This window comes from Gossypium raimondii, chromosome 12 (genome assembly GCF_025698545.1).
Source record: "Gossypium raimondii isolate GPD5lz chromosome 12, ASM2569854v1, whole genome shotgun sequence".
Taxonomy (NCBI): Eukaryota; Viridiplantae; Streptophyta; class Magnoliopsida; order Malvales; family Malvaceae; genus Gossypium; species Gossypium raimondii.
In genome coordinates this window covers 27,501,754-27,526,220 of record NC_068576.1, presented here as the reverse complement: position 1 = coordinate 27,526,220, position 24,467 = coordinate 27,501,754, and the positions used below count along the sequence as shown (strand labels likewise).

At 32.7% G+C, this 24,467-nt stretch overlaps 1 protein-coding gene and 1 pseudogene across 1 annotated transcript; one reads left to right on the top strand and one right to left on the bottom strand.

Moving 5' to 3' along the window:
• The first annotated feature begins 8,927 nt into the window (after window positions 1–8,927).
• Window positions 8,928–10,510, top strand: LOC105763619 (WAT1-related protein At1g43650-like; annotated as a pseudogene).
• A 701-nt stretch (window positions 10,511–11,211) lies between these two features.
• On the bottom strand, window positions 11,212–12,350 carry LOC105763618 (protein EXORDIUM-like 4). Its single transcript, XM_012581888.2, has 2 exons — window positions 11,813–12,350; window positions 11,212–11,733 (listed from the first exon to the last, which is right to left on the bottom strand). The coding sequence occupies exons 1-2, from the start codon at window positions 12,348–12,350 to the stop codon at window positions 11,306–11,308; spliced, it is 966 nt and encodes a 321-aa protein (XP_012437342.1). The 3' UTR covers window positions 11,212–11,305.
• Between the last annotated feature and the right edge of the window lie 12,117 nt (window positions 12,351–24,467).

Below are 24,467 nucleotides of genomic sequence, written 5' to 3'. Positions count from 1 at the left end.
CCTTAATGAACTTAAACTTGAGGAGCAAATGGAGAGAGTAGCCAAACCGATAGCTTAACCAAAAATTTTAAAACATAAGAAGCCTACCTTAAAGAACATATCATTTCTATCAAGGTTGGAGGACAAACAACGAAGGGATGAAGCATAATTCTTAAGTTTTCTGAATTTATTTAAATCCCTTAACTTTAATTTGTCATTGCTGGAATTAATTGATAAAATAAAAAAAATGTCAAATACTTAAAGGAGATAATGTCTAGGCATAAGAAATTAAAGAAGGGTGAGCAATTTGTAACCTCCAAAATTCAGCCTAAACATTATGATCGAATCCTGAAGATTACATATGCCCTTGAAATGGCACAAAAAACATTCTTGTTTTCATTCTCTCTTTAAAAATCATTTTCCTTTTTATTTAAGAGCAATACTTCCGACTTAATTGTTCGGTTTTGAAAAAACTCAATAAGTTTTCAAAAATAGTCTCGTCAAATGTCTTTAGGGTTCCTTTTGTAATTATTGAATATTTTAGAAAGACTACGTTGTATATTTGAACAAAAGCAACATATTTTAAAAATCACAACTAAAATTTTGACAATATAATGTCCTACGCCACAGTCCATAAAAATATTAATATAGTCCCAAAATAATAATATAATAATTTTTTGTGTAAGTAAAAGAAAAACCATCTGAGTACTCCTTGTCAGTCGTGTCCAAATCCTAACCTTGGGGATTATTTGGAAAGTTAGAGAACTAACGAGTGAGCTAAATAAGATCAGTGTGAATCTTATCTTAAGTAGCAAATAGTAATTAATTCATACATTTCATATTAGAGCAAAAAATATATATGCAGTTCCAATTTTACAGATATCAATATACATGATGATGTCGATGTAGAGTTTATTAGAAGTCATTGCAGAATTTTCAGAAATGTTCCTACCCAACTCTACTTCACAACATAATAGAAATCCCCAAAACTCATCCATCCAATAACACACCAAAATTATGAAAAAGCCAACAAATATTGCAGACAAACTACCATAACAGACAAATTATGGACAAGCCACTAGAATCACAGATATACTGCAAAAATATTTGTATTTACCACTATAATGTGTAGATCATTAAACTACCAGAAATTTTCTCCTTTCACTATTGTCCCAACCCCATGCAATGTGATATGGCATACGAAAACAAATTTAGCTTAATGGGCATGCTTAACATACGGTCAAATTTTATTAACATAAGCAGTAGGCATGGGTTTTCTTTTGATGCTTATCAGAATATAATTAACAATATTCATGATTCATCATGATATCCAATTTACTTAATCAAAAACATGCCATTTAATCACATAACATGAGTGTCAGAACAAACATATAATTTTATCCATCAATATAACACAGAAACATATTTATGACATCACAGATTAAATAGATCAGAGTTACTTACTTGAGAATCATCCTATTAAAGGATTTATCAACCATCATGAATACTTAGTGTATTCAAATATAGCCACAGTTCAGAGTAGTTAATACATATTAATCATAACAAGATAATACTTAACAAATAACCATACAATTTAATTTTATTAAACCCACACCTTGAATAACATATTCGTCGACACCGACTCAAACTCTAACACTCCAAGGATATAGATCTGGGCCTTAAATCGTGTTTATTTCAAAGTCAAAATCAATAATCATATGTTAGATTAGATATTAAGTCTCATGTAGATCTCATATTAAAAATCCAATGAGAATAAAACTTACTTAGCCAATCTTCCAACTGATCTCAATATTCATATAACAAGGATACAGATATGAACGATTCAAATTGAAAATATTCACGATGATGTATTATAAAAATAATGTTTGATTTGGCCAATAAAGATGGAAAAGAAAAAATTGAGATTGGATGAATCAAATATCATTTACACTATACCGACAAGATAGGAAAATCTATGATTCAATGGTGGCTTGATTAGGGAGGAATGATATTGACTAATGAAACGAAATAAACATGAATAAATAAATAGATTACTGAAAGGATGAAAATATTATTTTCTAATTGAAAATATAGATGTTAAAGTTGATAGAATTCATTTACGACCAAGGACATGAAAAGAGGAGGAGAAATGGAGAAAAAGATGGGAGACGACAGTGGTGGTGTGGCGGTGGTGAGGTAGTGATGCAATAGCGGTCAGGCGAAGACAAGGAAAGGAAGAGACGGAGGAGATGGTGATGAAGGGGTAGTGGTTTGGTGTTGAGGTGGTGGCCGAAAATGGTGATTTTGTGGAAAAAAATGGAAGAGTGGTGGCTAAAGGAGGAGAAGAGAAAAATTCAAAGGAGAGAATGGATGAGAAAACAAAACAAAAATGATTTTGTTTGTCCAGGTGCATTAGACAGCAAGGGTCAATAGGGGAGAGAAAGATGGAAATGAGTGACTTAAGGGCAAGAAGGAAGGTGGTGGAATAAGGGGAGTAAAAAGGGGAAGAAGAAAGAAAGGTGGAAAGAAATAATGGTGGAAATAATCTATCTAAAAAGGGAACTAAGGGGGACGACATAATGGGGCTGTTGACCAATTTAAATGCAAAAATCAAAGGAAAAAAAGGAGTGGGGATTCAAAAATGTGACCTAAGGGAAACTAAATATGCTTTTAGCCATTAGGCTAAACTTATTCCTTGGTCATGAACTAGCAAAAGTTAAATAAAAGAGATGGGGAATGAAAAACTTAATATCGATGCCTCTTGTAGTGCAATAATTGCTTGAAAAATACCCCAAAAATTGAAAGATCCGATTAGTTTTACAATTCCTATAAAGATAGGGGACAAATCTTTCAGTCAGGCTTTCTGCGATTTAGGGGCCAACATTAATTTGTTGCCCCTGTTTACTTATTTAAAACTCGAATTAATGGAATTAAAAAATACATCGATCACACTAGAATTAGCCAATAGGTCTCTAGTATACCCAAAATGTATACTTGGAGATGTATTAGTTAAAGTGAAGGATTTTATTGTACTCGTTGATTTTGTTGTCCTTGACTTCGAAGAGGACCAAGGCATTCTCATTCTGTTAGGTAGACCATGTTTAGCCACGTCTAGATCAACCATCGATCTTAAAAATTACAAATTAATTTTGAAAATTGATAGGAAAATGGAGGTGTTCAAATGTAGCCATGATTCTCAAAATGAGGGATTCAGAAATTAATTAGGGGAGAATTGTCATAAAATGTTTTAATCACCGCTAACAGCTTTGATCGTAGGTATGGTTGTGGTTTGATATGTTGTGGAATGAATGGGTTGTTAAATGGAAAGACCCTGAATCGAAGAGAATATGTTGGATAGATAGCGATGAGCAACAACGGAATACGAATTCGATGAAGGTAATTCATGGGCTACCAGATGAGTCCGATAGCCACACCTGAGTTAATCATTTAAATCTCAATTTGTGTTGTAAATTAGTGTACATTAAGTATTTTTTTTTGTATTTTGAAATTTTATTTAGGTTTAGTAATTTTAATTAGGATAGGATTACGACTTTAGGAAGCAAAAGGGTGACTACTTGGGATGATATTTTCAAATTAGGAGTAAATAGAAGGAACCGACACACCCAAACACATGAGTTTTGGAAAAGTTGAGGGTTGTGTCACGACACTAAACCCCAATTTTGCGACATGAAACTTTGAATACCCTAGGGTAAAAAAAAAATATGGCCTGTCACGACACCACATCTCAGTGTCGTGACACGGTACTTCAAAGCATCTAAATTCAAAATTCCAGACATGTGTCGCGACATCAAACCCTGGTGTTACGACACCGCATTTCAAACATAAATTATTTTGAAAATGAGGGTTAGTGTCGTGACACCATATCCCCATGTCATGACACAAAATTACAAATAAAAATCTTGGAGCATTCGAAGTTTGGTGTCTTCATACAGACGTCAGATCTGCAATTTTTTGACTCAATTTCTGCGCGACTTGACAACCCTTATATAAAACCTAACCCATTTTTAGTCCTAATCCTTTAACTAAACATATTCTAAGCAACCACTCTAACTTCCTAAAAACTAGCTGTGCGCCCCCTCTTTGTCTTTGCTTTCGATTTTTGTGATTTTTAGCAAACTTTCCTACCCCCATTACTTCTATTCATTACACCATTTTTAGTTACTCCTAAATTAAAAGTATTCAACATCGGGTATTGCACGGGAACACAACCAAACATGGTGAAACATTCTTAATCTCTTGTTATTTTATTTCATCACATTATTTGATTTTAAATTATTTTGTAGGTATACATTGTTGTTAGAATGGCCCCTAAGAAAGTTAGACGCACCACACAACTAGAGGCATCAATGGATTTCGATGTCAGCCATTTCTAAAACCAAGAGGTTGAAAAATACTTCTTGGAGATCCAAGGGACAACATTCATCTAAGAATAAGGGTTCGACCCATCATTTGATTTACGTGATGATATTTGGGATTTGGTTTGTTTTAATCAATTGACTGATTTTTGCTTGAGCCCAAAACAACTGACGGTCAATGCGGTAGTTTAAGAATTTTATGCAACGTTAAAAGAATGGTAAAATAATAAATTATTTAAAGTTGAGCATACACATGTAAGAATTCAAGGAAAAGAGGTCCTTTTTTCTGCCTAATAAATTTTTATGTTTTATAATGTCTCATTCTTTGTCTTAGATGCTCTTTATGACATGGATATTTATTATTTTCGAAAAATTGAAATGGATGGAATTGTCGAATACCTTACTGAGGGGAGAGGCATTTGGAAACACAAATCTAGCACAAAAATCCCTTTACCATTTAATCAAGTAATCATTTTTCTGGATGCAAAAATGTGGATGTAGTTTATTTGTACTCGAATATCACTGGCGTTTAATGTTTGTAATGTCAATGTTTTTCGAGTTATGTTGCTTTACTCTATTTTGCAAGGTCGACAAGTTTATGTGGGCAAGTGGATTTACTAGTCAATGCTAACTTGCATCAATGGCAAGAAGGTTGAGATATTTTCCCCCTCGTCATGACGAAATTGTCTAAAAAGGTGAAGGTTCTCATGTCCATGACAAAGTAATTTGTGAAGCCAATGAAGAGCCTCATCGACAATGTGATCTACACCCAATACGTTGAACTTTAATGAAAACAAATAATTAAGTCTAGCCAATGTCGGAAGCACAAAATTGATGTCCTGTAATCTCTGAAGTAGAAAAGTAAAGAGAAAAGCAAGCCAAGCCAAGGGCTAATCGAGTTGCCCGATATGGAGTAAGTGATTAGGTGGATACAAGAGATATCCTAGGTGGTCATCAGTTACACATGGAGGCACGATATGCAACTGCCCACTTCACCATAAAAAAAATCCACCCATACAATTCTACAGGCAAGCTAAGTACGAGGAAGGGGAAGAGAAAGAAAAAAATGAGGATCCTGAGGAAGGAGAGGAAGAAAGGAGAAAAGTTGACCCATGACTAGAATCTCGATATGAGTTTCTAATAGAATAGCCGACAGTAGGAAGGGTCAAATTTTGCAGCCCAAGCCAAAACAGCCCGACCCAGTTTACAGGTAAGCGGGCCACTAAGATAGTTGCGAGTTGTGGGAAACCTCTGATCGTTGCAGAGAATTGCCTGGCATCCGATTCTGATTTAAATTTTAACTTTAATTTAATTTTTGGACTATATAATTTTGAATTTTGATTATTTTTTTTTTATTTTTTGTTTTGATTAGTTGTAAGTTAAAAAAAACAGTGTGTTAATTCTTTGTAGGAACCTCCAACTTAGGTGACACTACAATATGGAGCTAAACCAACATGATGATGACCACCCAACTACTCTCTAGGCAATTCAACGCTTAAATTGGGTAGCCTATTCTCTTCTCTTTTGGGTGCACATTGGGGACAATATGCCAAATAAAGTGCGGAGGGATAACATAGAATTTTTCAATTTTTTTATTTTTTTATTTTTTAAATTTTTGTTGCTTATTTTTAGTTGTTTTAGTAGTTAATTTTAATTTTTATGTGCTTGTTTGTGCTCAAGATTGTAGAAATACAAGTGATTGGATAGGAGCATGTAAATAGGGATTTGTATATAAACTGTAAATTTTGGTTGTTTAATGTTAAATTAATTAGTTCACATTGTCACACTTGTAAATAGGTGAAAGTGTGTTAAGTATCTAAACGAAAAATAAGTACATAAAAACATATATGTTTGTTTGAATTATAGGTTGTTAGAAATTTAAATTTTAGATAATTGAATCCATGAATTGTAACACTTAGGAATGACCTAAAGCATTATTTGGTAACCACTAGAACAAAAATGCTAACCCTATGTATAAATTCCCTAGTACCTTATTTTTAGCCTAATTCCATTTTCTTGATAAACCTCGAATAAAACCATGATCCTAACATATATAATCTCTTGATTTTTTTTCCTTTTGGTTCCATCACAAACTTAGACATCGGACCATTAATATTAAGGGTTAGGTAGATACTTAACGGATGTTTCAAAACAAAAACAATTGAGAGTGAAAACTAAGGAATAATAAAGTATAGATAGTATAAGATTCTTGCAAAGTTATACTTTAATGAAAAATAAAAATATTAAGTGAAAAAAAAGCTTTGTGGAGGCTAAAAGCCAAGCAAGGAAGTCTCGAATGAACAAAAACAAAGTGAGTAAAAAATAAGAAAAAGAAAGATCAAAAGTACAAAGAGAAGAAGAAAATACTCAATTATGCACAACAAATTCTAAGATGATTGTACTCATGAATACTATATTGTACCTTAGGAAATGGAGAAAAACATAAGGCGAGAGAAGTGGATATAATGTGGTGAGCCAGGGATATAATTGGGGTCAATATAATGTGCCAAAATATTTTCGTACTTAACCTATTTTGTGGAGTCAATTCTTCAAATCTGAACTAACATAAGCCATAGAATGTTCAAGCCAAAAATTCCTATGTGACCTAAGTGATATGACTCATGGATGAAAATTAAACTGAAGATTGGCATTTCTAACCACTTATATTCTTCGAACATAAATGTATACTTGTGTATTTATTTAGATCCAATAATATTCTTAACATTTTAGAATTTGTTTACTTTGTAACCTACTAAACACACATGTTTAATATTGAAAATCGGAAGTCAATTATGTATCATGCTAGAATTATGCGTTTAGTCACATTGTGTTGTTGACAATGTTCCAAATCAATCTCATGTACTAAGCATGATCAAGCACCATTTCATTGTTTTGTTTTTGTCTTTTTGTGTGTCTTTGTTTTGTTGCTTGAGGACAAGTAACAAGTTAAGTGTGTGAGAGTTTGATTTGCCACATTTCATTGTGGTAAATTAGAGTCTTTTCGACACTTAACGAGCTTGTTTTCATACACTTTTATATGATTTTATTACATTTCTCATTTTTATTAGTTTCTGTTTAATTTTAGTAAAATAAGTGTTTTTACACAATTTTTAGCCATGTGATGACCTAACGGGACGATATGGGCCTAAAGATGAACTAGCAAGTCAGTCGAGTGCGCAAGACACTATTTTTATGCTGAGAACACAAAGGATTACGACGGTGTCGCGACATCGGAATGTGGTGTTACAACACTGAACTTCGAAGTCAAATAAGTCACCCTCAAAGGGCAGTGTCATAACCTATGGTGTTGCGACATCGGAGTGATGAACTAAACTTTTAAGCCAGGGGTGTTTTCATCCGCAAAATACATATTAATCAATTTTAAGGCTGTCAATTAACCTAGTTAAGGCATGAGTCTTTAGCCTTAGTTTAGGAGGCTTCGCCGACCGAGCTGCTTATATTAGTTTTAGGATTTATTTTAGTTTTAGTTTTACTTCTATTTAATCATTTTTATGTTACAAAACAAAAATTTTCCTTTGTTTAACTTAGATTCGATTTAGATCTAAGCTTTTATTTAAGTAGCTTATATTAATTTCTTTTTGGTTTTCAACTACAATCGAGACTGTCTTCGAAATTGTGAAAGGAATATCGACTTTCGTGCCTAAACTGATATCGAAATGAATTAATTTTATTATTCCCTTTTTCTATTTAATTATTTTCTTTGCATGTTGAATATGAAACTTGGGAAAATTACATCTATATCCATGAGTGGTTAATTTCCTTAGGGAGATTAACAATCAATTGTGGGAATAATTAACGAAAGAATTAAGAATTGTTTCTGAGTTAGTTGGCTTAAATTATGTACGGTTAAACTCTAGGATTGACAACACTAGGAAGTAATCTAGGATAAATGAGATCGAAAGATAAGTTTATCGATTAAATAATAATTTATCCCGGTTGAGAAAGTGAGGTTGAAAGATAACTAAGTATTGGTCGATTAGTTAATTTGTTAGAGGTTGAAAGGTAATAACTGGTTAATCAATAGCTAATTGCATAAAAACTGAATTCTGAAGTTAGTTAGGAACACTGACTTGAGTTAATGTTTTGCTTGTTTAATTGGATTAATTTCAATTGTTAATTTTCTTTCTTTAATTTTGTTCAATTTATGTTATTTCAGTTACTTCATTTTAATTTGGATTTTTTTGTACTATAGTTTTAACTTTTTATGGTTTAGCCCTGTTAGTGTGGAAAATGAATTTTAATTTAATTCAACCTCCCTTGGGTACGATCCTCAAAATACTTCTCTTAGTGTTTCATTATAACACTTTGCTATATTATAATTTGACACATATACTTGCGACATTGTTGCTTAATTAATTATCTTTTGATACAATATTTCTAGTCTAGACATTTGCATATCTAGCGTCGATTAAGTACATAGGTTGAAATTTTATCCTATACTAAATTTGTAACTTTGAATTTTTATTCAATAATGTCTATAAAACTTTAGAGTATTGGATTTAAAATTTTAATGAATTAGATGATTGAATATGATTCATAGGGCCATAAAATATGTATAAGCAGTCTTGGTGATAGTATAAATAAATTTAAGGGTAAATTACACCAACAGTTACCCAAATTTATGGTAGCTGACAAAACAGTCACCAGGTTTCAATTCAGTCATTCAACTTCCAAAAAATAACAAAACAGTCACCACTAACAATTTTTCGTTACATCTGTAACAGAGCTATCCTTTTTCATTATTCACTTAACAGAAATGCCATTTTCCATCCCTCTCCGATCCCTCTCCCTCTTTCCCACCATCCCTCCCCCTATCACAAGCACCTTTACTTTTTTGTAGGCCTCCCCACCATTGCCCTCTCCCCCTCTTCTCTCTATTCCTTCTTCACCATCATTTTTCTCACCCTCAGCAAAGCTGCCATGTCCAAAGGAATGAGCCACTTTGTCCTTGTCGTCTACTCAAATGCTCTGGCTTCACTCATTCTTCTTCCAACATCTTTTTCCTTCATAAGGTTCTCACCTATCTATCAATTAAATCCATGGATGAAAAATTAATGGTATTTATTTCTATCTTGAGACTTCTTTATATGCAAGAAAAAGCGACCACCAATTACTTTATCTTTTTTGTGCAAAATTTTCTACTTAAGCGTTGCTGGGTATGTAATTAAATCCAAACATAGTTCAATAATTCCTTGATTGGTGAAAAAATTGGGTTTTTTGCAGGATCACTTTGATGTAGAACTGTGTAATCATTTGTGTAAGATACAGCTCTCCAACCCTTGCTTCTGCTTTTGCCAACTTAATCCCAGCTTTCACTTTGTTGCTTACTGTTATCTTCAGTTTTAGCTCTACTGCTATGCCATTTGTTTTTGTAATATAATGCATAATTAGTTGTCTTTGATCATTGTTGCTATGCCAATACTTTCTCCACCAATTCAACTGCATTTACACTCATCTCCTACTACCATGTTAACAACATCTAACAATTGGCCCATAGGAGGCCTCTTCATCGCTACTACTTGTTTGTCACTTTTAGCAAAAATTGTTGGTTAGGTAATTTAATATTCTATTTCATAATCTACGATGGTTTGGCTACTTCAAATTGATACTTTCCCTACTAAATGTGAAGGTTGCAGATCTGAAAGGGTATCCATCAAAGATAATGTTGGTTTCCTTATATTGCCTCTTTGGGTCCATTGAATCTGCATTGGTTACTTTGATTTTGAAAGAAACCCAAACACTTGGATGTTGAGTTTTGATATCGAGCTCATTTCTGTGGTCTACTCAGTAAGCAAACTGCAACTCCCCCTATTAGTATTGTCATTTTGGCAAATCGGAGCTTTGTAATTGAGACCAATTTCGTTTCAAGCTTTATTTGGAAATGTGGTAACATTTAGCATGCAAGCATGGTGCATATGGTGTAAAGGTCCGGTCTTTGTGGCCACACTTTTGCTGCCTTCTTGGGGTTCATTTTCCTTGGGGATGATGGTGAAGAAGGAATAAGAGGAAGAGAGGGAGAGGGCAATGGTGGGGAGGTCTGCAAAAAAGTAAAAGGGTTTTTTGTAGGGGGAGGGATGGTGGGGAAGAGGGAGGGGGATGTGAGAGGGATGGAAAATGGCATTTCTGTTAAGTGAATAATGGAAAAGGATAGCTCCATTATAGATATAACAGAAAATGGTTAGTGATGACTATTTTGTTATTTTTTGAATGTTGAGTGAGTAAATTGGAACCTGAGTTACTATTTTGTTAGCTACCCCAAAGTTGAGTGACTGTTGGAGTAATTTACCCTTAATTTAAAGCTAATGGGTATGATTTCATGATGTTTAGAAGTGTATTTATTATTACAGGGGTCCAAGTTTCGAAACTTATATAAAGTTATATGTACACTGCATGTTAGTAGCTAACTACATTTTTTTGCCCAGGTACCGATATATATGATCTATGCATAAGACCTTTAGCCTAGGTGTCCGAACATAGTTCTATGTATCAATACATAAGTCTTGGACTTGTGTCGCTGTACTGTTTTGAGAGTTTTAAGCCCTTTAAAATTTGGAAATGAGTCTAGACACCTCTAATCACCCACAAAATGTTTCTAAATGATTTTAAAATAATTTTTCATTCCTCAAAATAATTTAACCTATATTTTGTATTAAATTTTTTAAAAAAATTTGAATTATGAGAAGTCCCCTAACTTGCTAAAGCCGAAAGATCATGAAATTGAACCGATGAGCTATACATATTCGTTTTATGATTTGGGCATGTCCCTAAATATAATAAACAACTTTGAAAGAAATCACATCTAAATATTTATAAATGTGCTGAATTTTATTAGAGGACAATATTATATATAAAAGTAGGGGTTGCTTTTATAAAAGTTAAATTTTGCATAAGTTTGCAAATGTAGTATTCTGAGATAGGTGAGAGATGTTTCAAGTAGAAAAATAGCGGGAAGTGATAGTCCAACAAGTAGAAGTTGCAGGGTTCCAAATTGCGGGAAGCAAGAACTTGCGCCCGTTATTTCCATGAGCACTGAAATTCTCGCCAGTTTTTCGATCAGTAAAGACCTTGCCAGGGTTTCCAGGGGTAGCTCCAGGGCCGAAAATGCCTTTACAAGCCGTAGCAGATTCGATTGGATCAAACTCGATTCCACCATAAAAGCCCGTATTTTGGGGATTGGTGATTGTATTAACTAATGCACTTGCCAATGCAACTACCATTGCATCAGCTGCCATATTTTTATTTGGTGGTTTAAAGATAGGTCCCTTTGGCCCTGCATCAACTTCATGGAAAGGCCATCCACATGCTCCAGGACATTCTATTTCAGGGTCTCCAATCACGATGAATCCCTTATTGTTCTCTATAATTTCATTACAAATTTTATTATAACTAGTACGTATGTATGAGCAAAAAAAGAGAGAAAATAGGTGAAAACATACCAAAAATCCCGTGGTCAGCACATTTTCCAGCGCAAAGCCCGTGCATACTCACATCTTTTGCGGTTATGATGAGAGGGAGGAGGTTTGGATCTCCATGATTGACATCTTTAATAAGACGTGGAATATCATATTGTGTTGTCAAGACTTTCCCATATGCATAATCAATGGTGTCCTCTTTTTCCACTTTCACTTTTATTTTAGGGCTCTCAACTCCTATTGTTGGTTTTCCCTTCATAGCCAATTGATAGCTTTCAACCACATTCCACCATCTTGAAAGGTGAGGTTGGACTTTCTTATCTCCTTCTGTGTTCAAAGTTTCAAGGAAGTCCATAATCACTTCCCTTTGAATTTCTTCAGGCTTTCCATACCAGATAAGGTGTAAATTTACGATTCCAGTGAGGATTGGGCCATCATGATAGGTGATTTTTGTTTTGTCAGTGAAGGGATCAAAGGTAGCTCCATAACAAATAGATGGAATAAAGCAAAGGAGCAACAAGAGGTTAAGGGAGATAAGGCGAATTGAGAAAAAAAATGCCATAGTAATAACTTCTTATTAAAGATATTTGCTGAGAAGTACAATCAATAGGATGAGATTATAGAGTCGAATTAATGGCAATTCATACCACACAAACATAAGCTATTTTTAGGGAAATTATCTCACTTTTCTAATCTACGTCCATTTTTAGAATTGCATTTTTTAAGGTCATTTATTTTAAGAACGGTTAAATTTAGTAATTTTTGGAATTTTTATAGATATACCAATTAGGTCAAAACAAGTTGACCGAATTCTATATTAGACCATGTAATTTGTCTAAGTTGTGGATTTAGTGATTGTACTTTAATTTGATCAACTTTAGTCCTTGTACTTTTTGAATTAGTCAATTTTAGTCTCTATACTTTTCAAATTTTGAAATTTTAGTCCTGACCAAACGGTAGCAATTAAATATGTTTAGTTGAATTCCGCTTTCGTCCTATATTCTCCATAAATTTATAGATTTAGTTTATATTCCCCAACTCGATCATTTTCAGTTTCAATATTTCTCAAATTTTGAAATTTTTATCTTAATAAAATGAAAATAATTAAATCGAGATTTTTAGTAATATGTGAAAATAAGAAGTGACATTACACATGTGATAATATGTTTGTCACTTCAAATTTTGAAAATAGTAGAACTTAAATTATGAATTTAATAGCTACCATTTGGTGAAGACTAAAATTTTGAAATTCTAAAAGTGTAGATATTGAAAATGACCAGATTAAAGTACGGGGACCAAATCCATAACCTACATATAGTGCAGGTACTAATAGCAGAATTTAACCAAAAGAGTTGGTATAAATATTACCAACAGAAAAATGTTCTGAAATAAGGATTATCAAAATTTTTTTTACTATCAACAGCATTTGTGTATATATGCTAATATGAAACTCCTAACTAAATTTAGTGTGATGAGTTAATTGAGCACCAACGCAATCAATAAAATCAACAAAATACTGTAAAAATAACAAAACTCAATTTAATAAATTGAAAATAGTAATTTCATGTTACTAAAAATATCTTCAATTGATTATGTTATAATGTAATTTTAAGGTTGATTCTGTTAAAAAGAATTTAAGGGGTAAATATTCAATCCATTCCTTTTTCTTTCTTATCTATTATCATCCAATACAAATTTAATAACCTTTCAAAAGTGTGACTTTCTTCATTTATGAGTAGATGCTACACATATGAATGGTAATAACTAGTGTATTAGAAAATAATAGATAAACAAACAACGAAATAGATCTTTGTAATCCCTAAACTCAGCCTAAACGTTATGGCCAAATTTCGAAAGTCACATTAATTCTGTAACAACCCGATTTAGGGCTTAGTCAGAATAGTGGTTTTGAGACCACAAATCTGAAAAATGAAAATTTTATTTTTACTATACTTTTATGGTCTACAACTTCATGGAAAGATTTCGTGAAACTTTCGTTAGAAAATTTTGACGTTTGGGCACTCAATTTAGTCAAAAGGACTAAATTGTAAAAAGTGCAAAAGTTGAGTTTTATTTGTTAAAGGTATTTAATTGTTATGGAATTATAAATTAGGGGTCCTTATGTGGTAATTATTCTATTAGTTTGTGATGGATAAAAATGGACAAGAAATAAGTGAAATAGAATTTTTTTTAAGAAAGGGCATTTTGGTCATTTAGTAAATAAATAGAATTAAAATGGGAAAAAGATGTAAAAAATGGTGTTATCATATTTGGTTGCTGCTGAAACTTGAAGTACTCGATAGCTAGGGTTTTGGCCACTTTCAAGCGTGATTGTAAGTGCATTTTAGCCCCGTTTTTAATGTTCTTTGCATTTTTGAGATTCTCGTAGCTCCGTTTATCTATTTCTACTGTTATTTTGAGCTAGGGTTGAAATTTAAAAAATTAAACATGTGTGAAATGTATGTATTTTGATGTTTTATGGAAGAATATAAAGCTATAATTTATGTTAAACAACTTTTGCTAGTCGATTTTAAGTGAAACCGAGCAAAATAACATAATCGGTAAAATATTTAATGTTCATAAGTAAGAGTTAGAGTGAGAATTTGATGTGGACATAGAAGGAAAAGTGTTCAGCATGTTATAAAACATAAGAATAAGGAATAAAATTTAATTTTTGAACTTTGGGGTAAAATGTAAATATGTAAAAGTTTAGGGACAAATTTGTCATTTAATCAAAAGTTGTGTCGAGGATTATTTTGATAAATGTGAGTATTAAACAAGTTAAATTTGCTATTATAAATCAAGAAAGTGGAATCAACCTCGATAAGGGAAAGGAAAAGATTGTGGATTGAATTGTAAAGTTCTTATATTTTGCACCGAGGTAACTAATATGTAATTAATACATTGTTTATAACTATTTTTGATATTTTGTTATAATATATGAGAAATGGTTGAATATGAAATGGTTATATAACAATAAGAAATTTAGAATTTATAGTTGAATTGATTAAAATCGCTTGAATTGTGGATATATCATTCACAAGTAATAAGTGAAGTAGTTGAATTGAATTATTAAATTTGTTATGGGATTGGATTGAAATATTGAAATTGTGATTTGTGTATGGATAAATTGTAAATCCTTGAAAAGTAAGAATCTTTGTGGGACTATCGGAATAAGAAAGGCTTGAATAAAGTGCCTATAAACACGTGTGTAGTACTAAGTGTAGGCTACTACGTGTATCGATAGATAATGGTCACATGTGGAGTACTATGTCCAGGCTGCTATGTGTACCGGAAGTCTTTGGTCACGTGTGTAGTACTATGTGTAGGCTGCTACGTGAACCAGAAAGTTTGATCACGTGTGTAGTACTATGTGAAGGCTACTACGTTTATCGAATGATAATAATTACAGGAGTGGTACTATGTGCAAACCACCGAATATTCGCTATTATACAACGTGCTCAATGTGATATGCGTATTGATAAAAAAATATAAGTATGTGATTGAAGTGTGAAAATTTGCTAAAGAGTAACTGGAGTGATGAAGTTTCATACTGTGCTTACAAAATAAATTTTGTAATGTTATGTAAATGAGTGAAATTGAAACAAAATAGATTCGAACAGTGGAAGTGATGTTATTTTTAAAAATCACCAAAAATATTAGAAATTTATTTATTGGTTGAATGAGATATGAAATTAAAGCTTAATGAGTCTACTTTCATATAAAAGAAGCAGATCAAGCAAAAGGGTCGGATTGATTTTGGAATCCCCTGTTCTGACTTGGAAAAATAATTACAATTTGTAAAAAAATAATTATGAAATATAATTTATATTCTTAGAATCCTTAGTGAGTCTATTTTCAAAAGAAACAAACGAAAATATCATTTGAATTCTGTACAGTGAGATAATTCATTTTTAGTGAAGAGAGGTCAGAGATGTTTAGCAGTGAAACAGGGGTGACTTTAAAGAATAAACTGTACTAATTGGCTAAGTCAAAAATTCTGAAATTTTATGATAAGACGGTGTATGAGTCTAGTTTCAGGAAAATTTACAAAACTTAATTTGGAGTTCCGTAGCTCCAAATAAAAATGATTTAGTCACTGTCACGTAGAAAAAGAGTTTACTAGAATTTGAATAAATATCAAATTTATGGTTGATTAAAATTATGTTATCTATGGAAACATGTTTTAATTTTGTTTATCAATTACATACGTACTTACTAAGCTATATGCTTACTTCTCCTTCTTTTTTTCTTATTTTATAATGTTATAAATCATCTCGGAATTCGGACAGAGTCGAGGATCATCCACACTATCTACATCTTTTGGCATTTTGAAACCAATATTTCTGAATTATGGCATGTATAGAAGACTTAATGTTAATGTGATGTATATATATACTAATTACTACGTGGCTTAAAATGTTAATGTATATTAATTGATATGTTGTTTTTTTAAAAATGCTAGCGAGGTTACTTTGAATGTCGTGAATGATTTAATTATGTTTAAGTATATAGCTGTATTAGTTGAAATATTGAATTGGTTTGAGATTGCGTTTAGAAAATTTGCAGGAGGGATTAGACATTTGTAAAAGGGATTATGTCAAAAATTTTATAAAAAAAAACTCTGATTGAATGAAAATATGTATTTTATGTTTAATAATACTTTTTACCCTGTTTCGGCAATAAACATGGGTAAGAGGTGTTACATTTTAGTTGTATCAGAGTGACGGTTTAGTCGGTTCTCGGACTAACAAAATATGTGTGAAAGTCTATCTATACATGCCATAAATATATTATGATAGTGTGATGATTCTGACAATTTAAAATTGTGGTTTTATATAGTAAATGGATCCCGACCGAGCTATAGCGGATGATGTAGAAAGCAATGCGCCGGCTCCCTCGCAAGGGACCGCGCCTGAGGAAAGTAGACATGGAACTGAAACACATAGTCAGGATGAGTCTCGAGAAGCCTTCCTTCATATGATGAATAATTGGTACACAGAGTTTATTCAAGAAAATCCGAATGTTCAACCTCTTCCACCCCCTCCTATTCCTCAACTGATTCCTGTAGCTTCACAAGGTGTTGAATTAGTAAAACTAAGTAAACCCCCAGTTGATAAAATCTGAAAACAAGGGGTGAAAGATTTCAGGGCTAACATAGATGATGATCCCGAAAAGGTAGAATTTTGGCTTGAAAATTTTATCCAGGTATTTGATGAATTATCGTGTACTCCTGAAGAATGTTTAAAATATGCCATATCTTTACTGAAAGATTTAGCATATCGTTGGTGGAAAGCACTAGTATCTGTGGTTCTGAAAGAAAGGGTTACATGGGATTTCTTCCAAGAGGAATTCAGAAAGAAATACATAAGTCAACGGTTCATCGATCAAAAACGTAAGGAATTTCTCGAATTAAAGTAGGGCGAATGTTTGAGGCAGAATATGAAAGAGAGTTTGTTAGACTTAGTAAATATGCTCAAGAGTGTGTGCCCACAGAAGCTATTATGTGTAAAAGGTTTGAAGACGGGTTAAATGAAGATATCAAAATGTTTGTTGGGATGTTGGAACTGAAAGAATTTGTGGTACTGGTTGATCGAGCTTGCAAGGCTGAAGAGTTGAATAAAGAAAATAGAAAAGTTGTGATTGAGGCTCGGGATGCAACAAAAAGACCAATGAGTAAGTCACTCCAAACTCAGTCAAAGAAGTTCAAAGAAGTGAATTCTCGACTGACTGCTTCAGCTGGGTAATCTTACCGAGATCGTGGGAGATCATATTCGAATCTGAAATCTCAAGCTACTTCAATAGCAAGTGTGGGTAGTGTGAAGTCTAATAAACCTGAGTGTTAACATTGTGGAAGGCAACATCCTGGTGAGTGTTGGTTAATTAGATGAGCTTGTTTCAAGGTGGTTCTCGACAACACTACATTAAAGATTGCCCTGAGAAAGTTGAAGAAGAAAAATTTCAGAATGTTAGATCGGGTGATACTGTTAGCAGAGGTAGACCACCGAGAAATATCAGAAACAGAGCTAGTAGTAAAAGTGCAATGAAAGATATAGCTGTGAGACCAGAAACTAGAACACCTGCTAGAGCTTATGCTATACGTACTCGAGAGGATGCATCATCTCCCAATGTGATTACTGGTACATTTCCTCTTTATGACACTGATGTTATTGCATTGATTGATCCCGGGTCTACTCATTCTTATGTTTGTGTGAATTTAGTATCTAATAAGAATTTGCCTGTTGAATTTACTGAATTCGTGATTAAAGTGTCAAACCCTTTAGGCAAATATGTGTTAGTCGATATGTTTCGCAAGAATTGCCCTTTAATGATTCAAGGTCATTGTTTTCTGGCAAATTTAATGTTGTTACCATTTGATAAATTTGATGTTATTTTGGGGATGGATTGGTTGACTTTGCATGATGTCAAGGTGAACTGTAGACAGAAAATTCTTGAATTGAAATGTGAAACTGGTGAAATTCTTCTAGTTGAAACAAATGAATCAAATAAATTGCTTATGGTGATTTTGCACATGTCTGCCCAAAAATATTTGAGAAAAGGGTATGAAGCTTATCTTGCTTATATGTTAAACACTGAGATGACTGAGTCGAAGCTTGAATCAGTACCAATAGTCTGTGAATTTTCGGATGTGTTTCCAGAGGAATTACCTGGATTACCTCCAATTAGAGAAGTTGAGTTTGCTATTGATTTGTTACTTGGGACTGCACCGATCTCTATTGCTCCATATAGAATGGCTTCAACCGAATTAAAAGAACTAAAATCTCAGTTGCAAGAGTTGACAGATAAGGGATTTGTGAGACCGATTTTTTCTCCCTAAGGTGCTCCTATATTATTTGTGAAAAAGAAAGATGGTTCTATGAGACTTTGTATTGACTACTGTCACCTCAACAGAGTGACTATAAAGAACTAGTATCCGTTGCCAAGAATTGATGACTTGTTCGACCAGTTAAAGGGAGCAACAGTGTTTTCAAAGATTGATTTGAGATCAGGTTACTATCAATTAAGAGTTAAAGAGTCAGATGTGCCAAAAACTGCTTTCAGAACGAGACATGGACATTACGAATTTCTAGTGATGCTTTTTGGTTTAGCTAATGCTCCGGCTATTTTTATGGACTTAATGAACCGAATGTTCCGATCGTATTTGGATAAGTTTGTAGTGGTGTTCATAGATGATATTTTAATCTATTCTCGAGATGAATCCGAGCACGCCGAGCATTTGAGAACTGTATTGCAGATTTTGAGAGAGAAGAAATTATTTGCTAAATTTTGTAAAAGTGATTTTTGGCTACATGAAGTCGGATTTTTGGGACACATAGTTTCAAGTGATGGTATTCGGGTTGATCCGAGTAAAATTTTAGCAATTGTTAATTAGGAGCCGCCAAAGAATGTATCCGAGGTTAGAAGTTTTCTGGGCTTAGCCGGGTATTATAGACGTTTTGTTAAAGAATTCTCAATGATTGCTTCTCCTATGACTAAGTTATTGCAAAAGAATGTCAAATTTGAATGGACTGATAAATTTCAACAAAGTTTTGAGAAATTGAAGGCGTTATTGATTGAGGTGCCGATGTTGGTGCAACCTGAGACAGGGAAAGAGTTTATAATTTACAGTGATGCATCGTTGAATGGTCTTGGATGTGTGCTAATGCAAGAAGCTAGAGTAATAGCTTATGCTTCGAGACAGCTGAAACCACATAAGAAGAATTATCTGACGCATGGCTTGGAATTAACTGCTATCGTTTTTGCTTTAAAAATTTGGCATCATTATTTGTATGGTGAAAAATGTCAAATCTTTACTGATCATAAAAGTTTGAAGTATCTGATGAATCAAAAGGGTTTGAATTTGCGACAACGAAGATGGCTCGAATTAATAAAAGCTTATGAGTTAGTTATTGATTACAACCTAGGAAAGGCAAATGTAGTCGCTGATGCTTTGAGCAGAAAATCTTTGTTTGATTTGAGAACCATGGATACGATTTTAGCTTTGTCTGAGGATGGTTCAATTTTAGCTGAGTTCAAAGCTAGACCGTTATTTTTACAGCAAATTTGTGAAGCTCAGAAGAATGATAGTGAATTACAAGTCAAGAGATCTCAGTGTGAATCAGGTTGTGATTCAGATTTTCGAATTAGATCAGATGATGTCTAATGTTTCGAGATAGGATATGTGTACTGAAAGATGATGAGTTGATTCGGACAATTTTACATGAGGCACACAATGGTAGTTTATCAGTTCACCAGGTAGTACGAAAATGTATAATGATTTGAAAAAATTGTATTGGTGGCCGGGCATGAAAAAGGATATTTTTGAATTTGTATCAAAGTGTTTGCTTTGTCAACAAGTAAAAGCTGAACATCAAGTACCTTTGGGTCTACTTCAACCATTAATGATTCCTGAGTGGAAATGGGACAGAATCACGATGGATTTTGTGATAGGTTTGCCTCTGCCTCCTAGGAAGAAAGATGCTATTTGGGTAATCATTGATAAATTGACGAAATTAGCCCATTTTATACCGGTACGTATTGATTACTCACTTGACAAGTTGGCAGAGTTATATGTTGCTAAAATTGTGAGGTTCCACGGGGTGCCTAAGTCCATTATTTCAGATAGAGATCCGAGGTTTACTTCGAGGTTTTGGAAAAAGTTGCAAGAAGCCTTGGGTATAAAATTAAACTTTAGTACTGCATTCCATCCGCAAACTGACGGACAATCTGAAAGAGTAATTCAAGTTCATGAAGACATGCTCCGATGTTGTGTCTTAGAATTTGAAGGCAGTTGGGAGAAATATCTACCACTGGTTGAATTTGCCTACAACAATAACTATCAGTTGAGTATACAAATGTCACCGTATGAAGCATTATATGGACGTAAGTGTAGAACCCCTTTGTATTGGACTGAGCTCAGTGAGAAACAGATTCACAGGGTTGACTTGGTGAATGAAACTGAAGAAAAAGTGAAAGTAATCCGTGATTGTTTGAGAGCTGCTTCAGACCGAAAAAAGTCATATGCGGATTTAAAGAGAAAAGAAATTGAGTTTCAAGTGGGCGATAAAGTACTTTTGAAAGTATCTTCGTGGAAGAAGATTTTGAGATTTGGCCGTAAAGGTAAATTGAGTCCACGTTTTATTGGGCTGTATGAAGTTATTGAAAGGATTGGACCCGTGGCTTATCGGTTAGCTTTGTCCGCAGAGTTGGAAAGGATACATAATGTATTTCGTGTGTCAATGTTACGACGATATCGTTCTGATCCTTCACATATAATTTCTCCGACAAAATTTGAAATTCGATCGGATATGACTTATGAGGAGGAACCGATAAAGATTCTGGCTCGGGAAGTCAAACAGTTGAGGAATAAAAATATAGCTTTCGTGAAAGTGTGGTGGCAAAAACATGGAATGGAAGAAGCTACATGGGAACCGGAGGAAATTATTAGAAAACAATATCCAAACCTCTTTTCCGGTAAGATTTTCGAGAACGAAAATCTCTAAAGGGGGAGAGTTGTAACAACCCAATTTAGAGCTTAATCGGAATAGTGGTTTTGAGACCACAAATTCGAAGAGGAAAAATTTATTTTTACTATATTTTTATGGTCTAAAATTTTACGAAAAGATTTCGTGAAAATTTCATTCAAAATTTTTGACGTTTGGGCACTCAATTTAGTCAAAAGAACTAAATTGTAAAAAGTGCAAAAGTTGAGTTTTATTTGTTAAAGGTATTTAATTGTTATGGAATTATAAATTAGGGTTCCTTATGTGGTAATTAGACCATTAGATAGCGATGGACAAAAATGGACAAGAAATAAGTGAAATAGGATTTTTTTTTAAGTAAGAGCATTTTGGTCATTTAGTAAATAAATAGAATTAAAATGGGAAAAAGATGTAAAAAATGGTGTTATCATATTTGCTTGCTGCTGAAACTTGAAGGAATCCATAGCTAGGGTTTTGGCCACTTTCAAGCTTGATTGTAAGTGCATTTTAGCCTCATTTTTAATGTTCTTTGCATTTTTTAGATTCCCGTAGCTCGGTTTATCTATTTCTACTGTTATTTTGAGCTAGGGTTGAAATTTCAAAAATTACCCATGTGTGAAATGTATGTATTTTGATGTTTTATGGAAGAATATGAAGCTCGAATTTATGTTAAACAACTTTTGCTAGTCGATTTTAAGTGAAACCGAGCAAAATAACATAATCGGTAAAAATATTTAATGTTCATAAGTAAGAGTTAGAGTGAGAATTTGATGTTGCCATAGAAGGGAAAAGTGTTAAGCATGTTATAAGACATAAGAATAAGGAATAAAATTTAATTTCCAAACTTTGGGGCAAAAATGTAAATATTTAAAAGTTTAGGGACAAAATTGTAATTTCATCAAAATTTGAATCGAGGATTATTTTGATAAATTTGAATATTAAACAAGCTAAATTTTCTATTATAGATCAAGAAAGACTTGGAATAAACCTCGATAAGGGAAAGGAAAAGATTGTGGATTGAATTGCAAAATTCCTATATTTTGCACCGAGGTAAGTAATATGTAATTAATACATTGTTTATAACTATTTCTGATATTTTGTTATAATATATGAGAAATGATTGAATATGAAATAGTTATATAACAATTAGAAATTTAGAATTTATAGTTGAATTGATTAAAATCGCTTGAATTGTGGATATATCATTGACAAGTAATAAGTGAAGTAGTTGAATTGAATTATTAAATTTGTAATGGGATTCGACTAAAATATTGAAATTTTGATTTGCGTACGGATAAATTGTAAATCCTTGAAAAGTAAAAATCTTTGTGGGACTGTCGAAATAAGAAAGCTTGAATAAAGTGTCTATAAAGACGTGTGTAGTACTAAGTGCAGGCTACTACGTGTATCGATAGATAATGGTCACATGTGTAGTACTATGTGCAGGTTACTATGTGCACCGGAAGGCTTTGGTCACATGTGTAGTACTATGTGCAGGCTATTACGTGAATCGAAAAGTTTGATCACCTGTGTAGTACTATGTGAAGGCTACTACATGTATCGAATGATAATAATTACACGGGTGGTACTATGTGCAAACCACCGAATATTTGCTATTATACCGATGTATTCAACAGGATATGAGTATTGATAAACAAATATGAGTATGTAATTGAAGTGTGAAAATTTGCTAAAGAGTAACTAGAGTGATGAAGTTTCCTACTGTGCTTGCAAAATAAATTGTTGTAATGTTATGTAAATGAGTGAAATTGAAACAGAACAGATTCGAATAGTGGAAGTGATGTTAGTTTGAAAAATAACCAAAATTTGTATAAATTTATTTATTTGTTGAATGAGATATTAAATTAAAGCTTAATGAGTCTACTTTCATATAAAAGAAGCAGATCAAGCAAAAGAGTTGTAGATTTTGAGATATTGGAATTTTAGTGAGGCAGGGTCGGATTGATTTCGAAATCCCCTGTTTTGACTTGAAAAAATCATTAAAAATTTTAAAACAAAAATTATGAGATATAATTTATATTCCTAGAATCCTTAGTGAGTCTATTTTTAAAAGAAACAAACAAAAATATCATCCGAATTCTGTACAGTGAGATAATTCATTTTTAGTGAAGAGAGGTTAGAGATGTTTAGCAGTGAAACAGGGGTGACTTTAAAGAATAAAATTTACTAATTTGCAAAGTCAAAAATTCTGAAACTTTTATGATAAGATGGTATATGATTGTAGTTTTAGATAAAATTTACAAAACTTAATTTGGAGTTTCGTATCTACAGGTAAAAATAATTGAGTCACTGCGATGCAGAAAAATAGTTTGCTAGAATTTGAATAAATATTAAGTTTATGGTTGATTAAAATTATGTTATCTATGGAAACATGTTTTAAATTTGTTTATCAATTACATACGTACTTACTAAGCTATATGCTTACTTCTCTTTATTTTTTCTTATTTTATAGTGTTATAAATCATCTCGAAATTCGGACAGAGTCAGGGATCATCCACACTATCGACATCTTTTGGTATTTTGAAACCAATGTTTCTGAATTATGGCATGTATAGAAGACTTAATGTTAATGTGATGTATATATATATACTAATTACTACTTAGCTTAAGATGTTAATGTATATTAATTGATAGGGTTTTTTTTTTAAATGCTAGAGGTTACTTTGAATGTCGTGAATGATTTAATTATGTTTAAGTATATAGCTGTATTAGTTGAAATATTGATTTGGTTTGAGATTGCGTTTTGAAAATTTGCAGGAAGGATTAGACATTTGTAAAAGGGATTATGTCAAAAATTTTATAATAAAAAAACTCCGATTGTATGAAAATATGTATTTTATGTTTGATAATACTTTTTACCCTGTTTCGGCGATGAACACGGGTAAGAGGTGTTACAAATTCTATCGAAAATCCATTTCTAATTAAAACAATTATGTTTAAATCGTTCTTCTCAAAACTTAGAATTATTTCAAAATTATTTACTATCGTCGAAAAACATTTAGTAATACATGATATTTTGGGAAAATTCTATTAATAAATCGAATTATCGCTTTTAATCGTTTTAAGTAGGAAATTTGCGATATCAATTTTAAAACGTTACTTACAACAATCTAAATGTAAATAATTAGCAGTGGAGTTAAAAGTACTTAGAAAACTCTATGTTTGAATTTATTTAA

Bases quoted from the DNA above. Each gene is read 5' to 3' on its own strand.
- LOC105763618 (XM_012581888.2), bottom strand. From the start codon at position 12,350: ATGGCATTTTTTTTCTCAATTCGCCTTATCTCCCTTAACCTCTTGTTG. The intron at 11,734-11,812 runs GTATGTTTTCAC...ATGAAATTATAG, and splicing joins TGCTGACCACGGGATTTTTG to AGAACAATAAGGGATTCATC.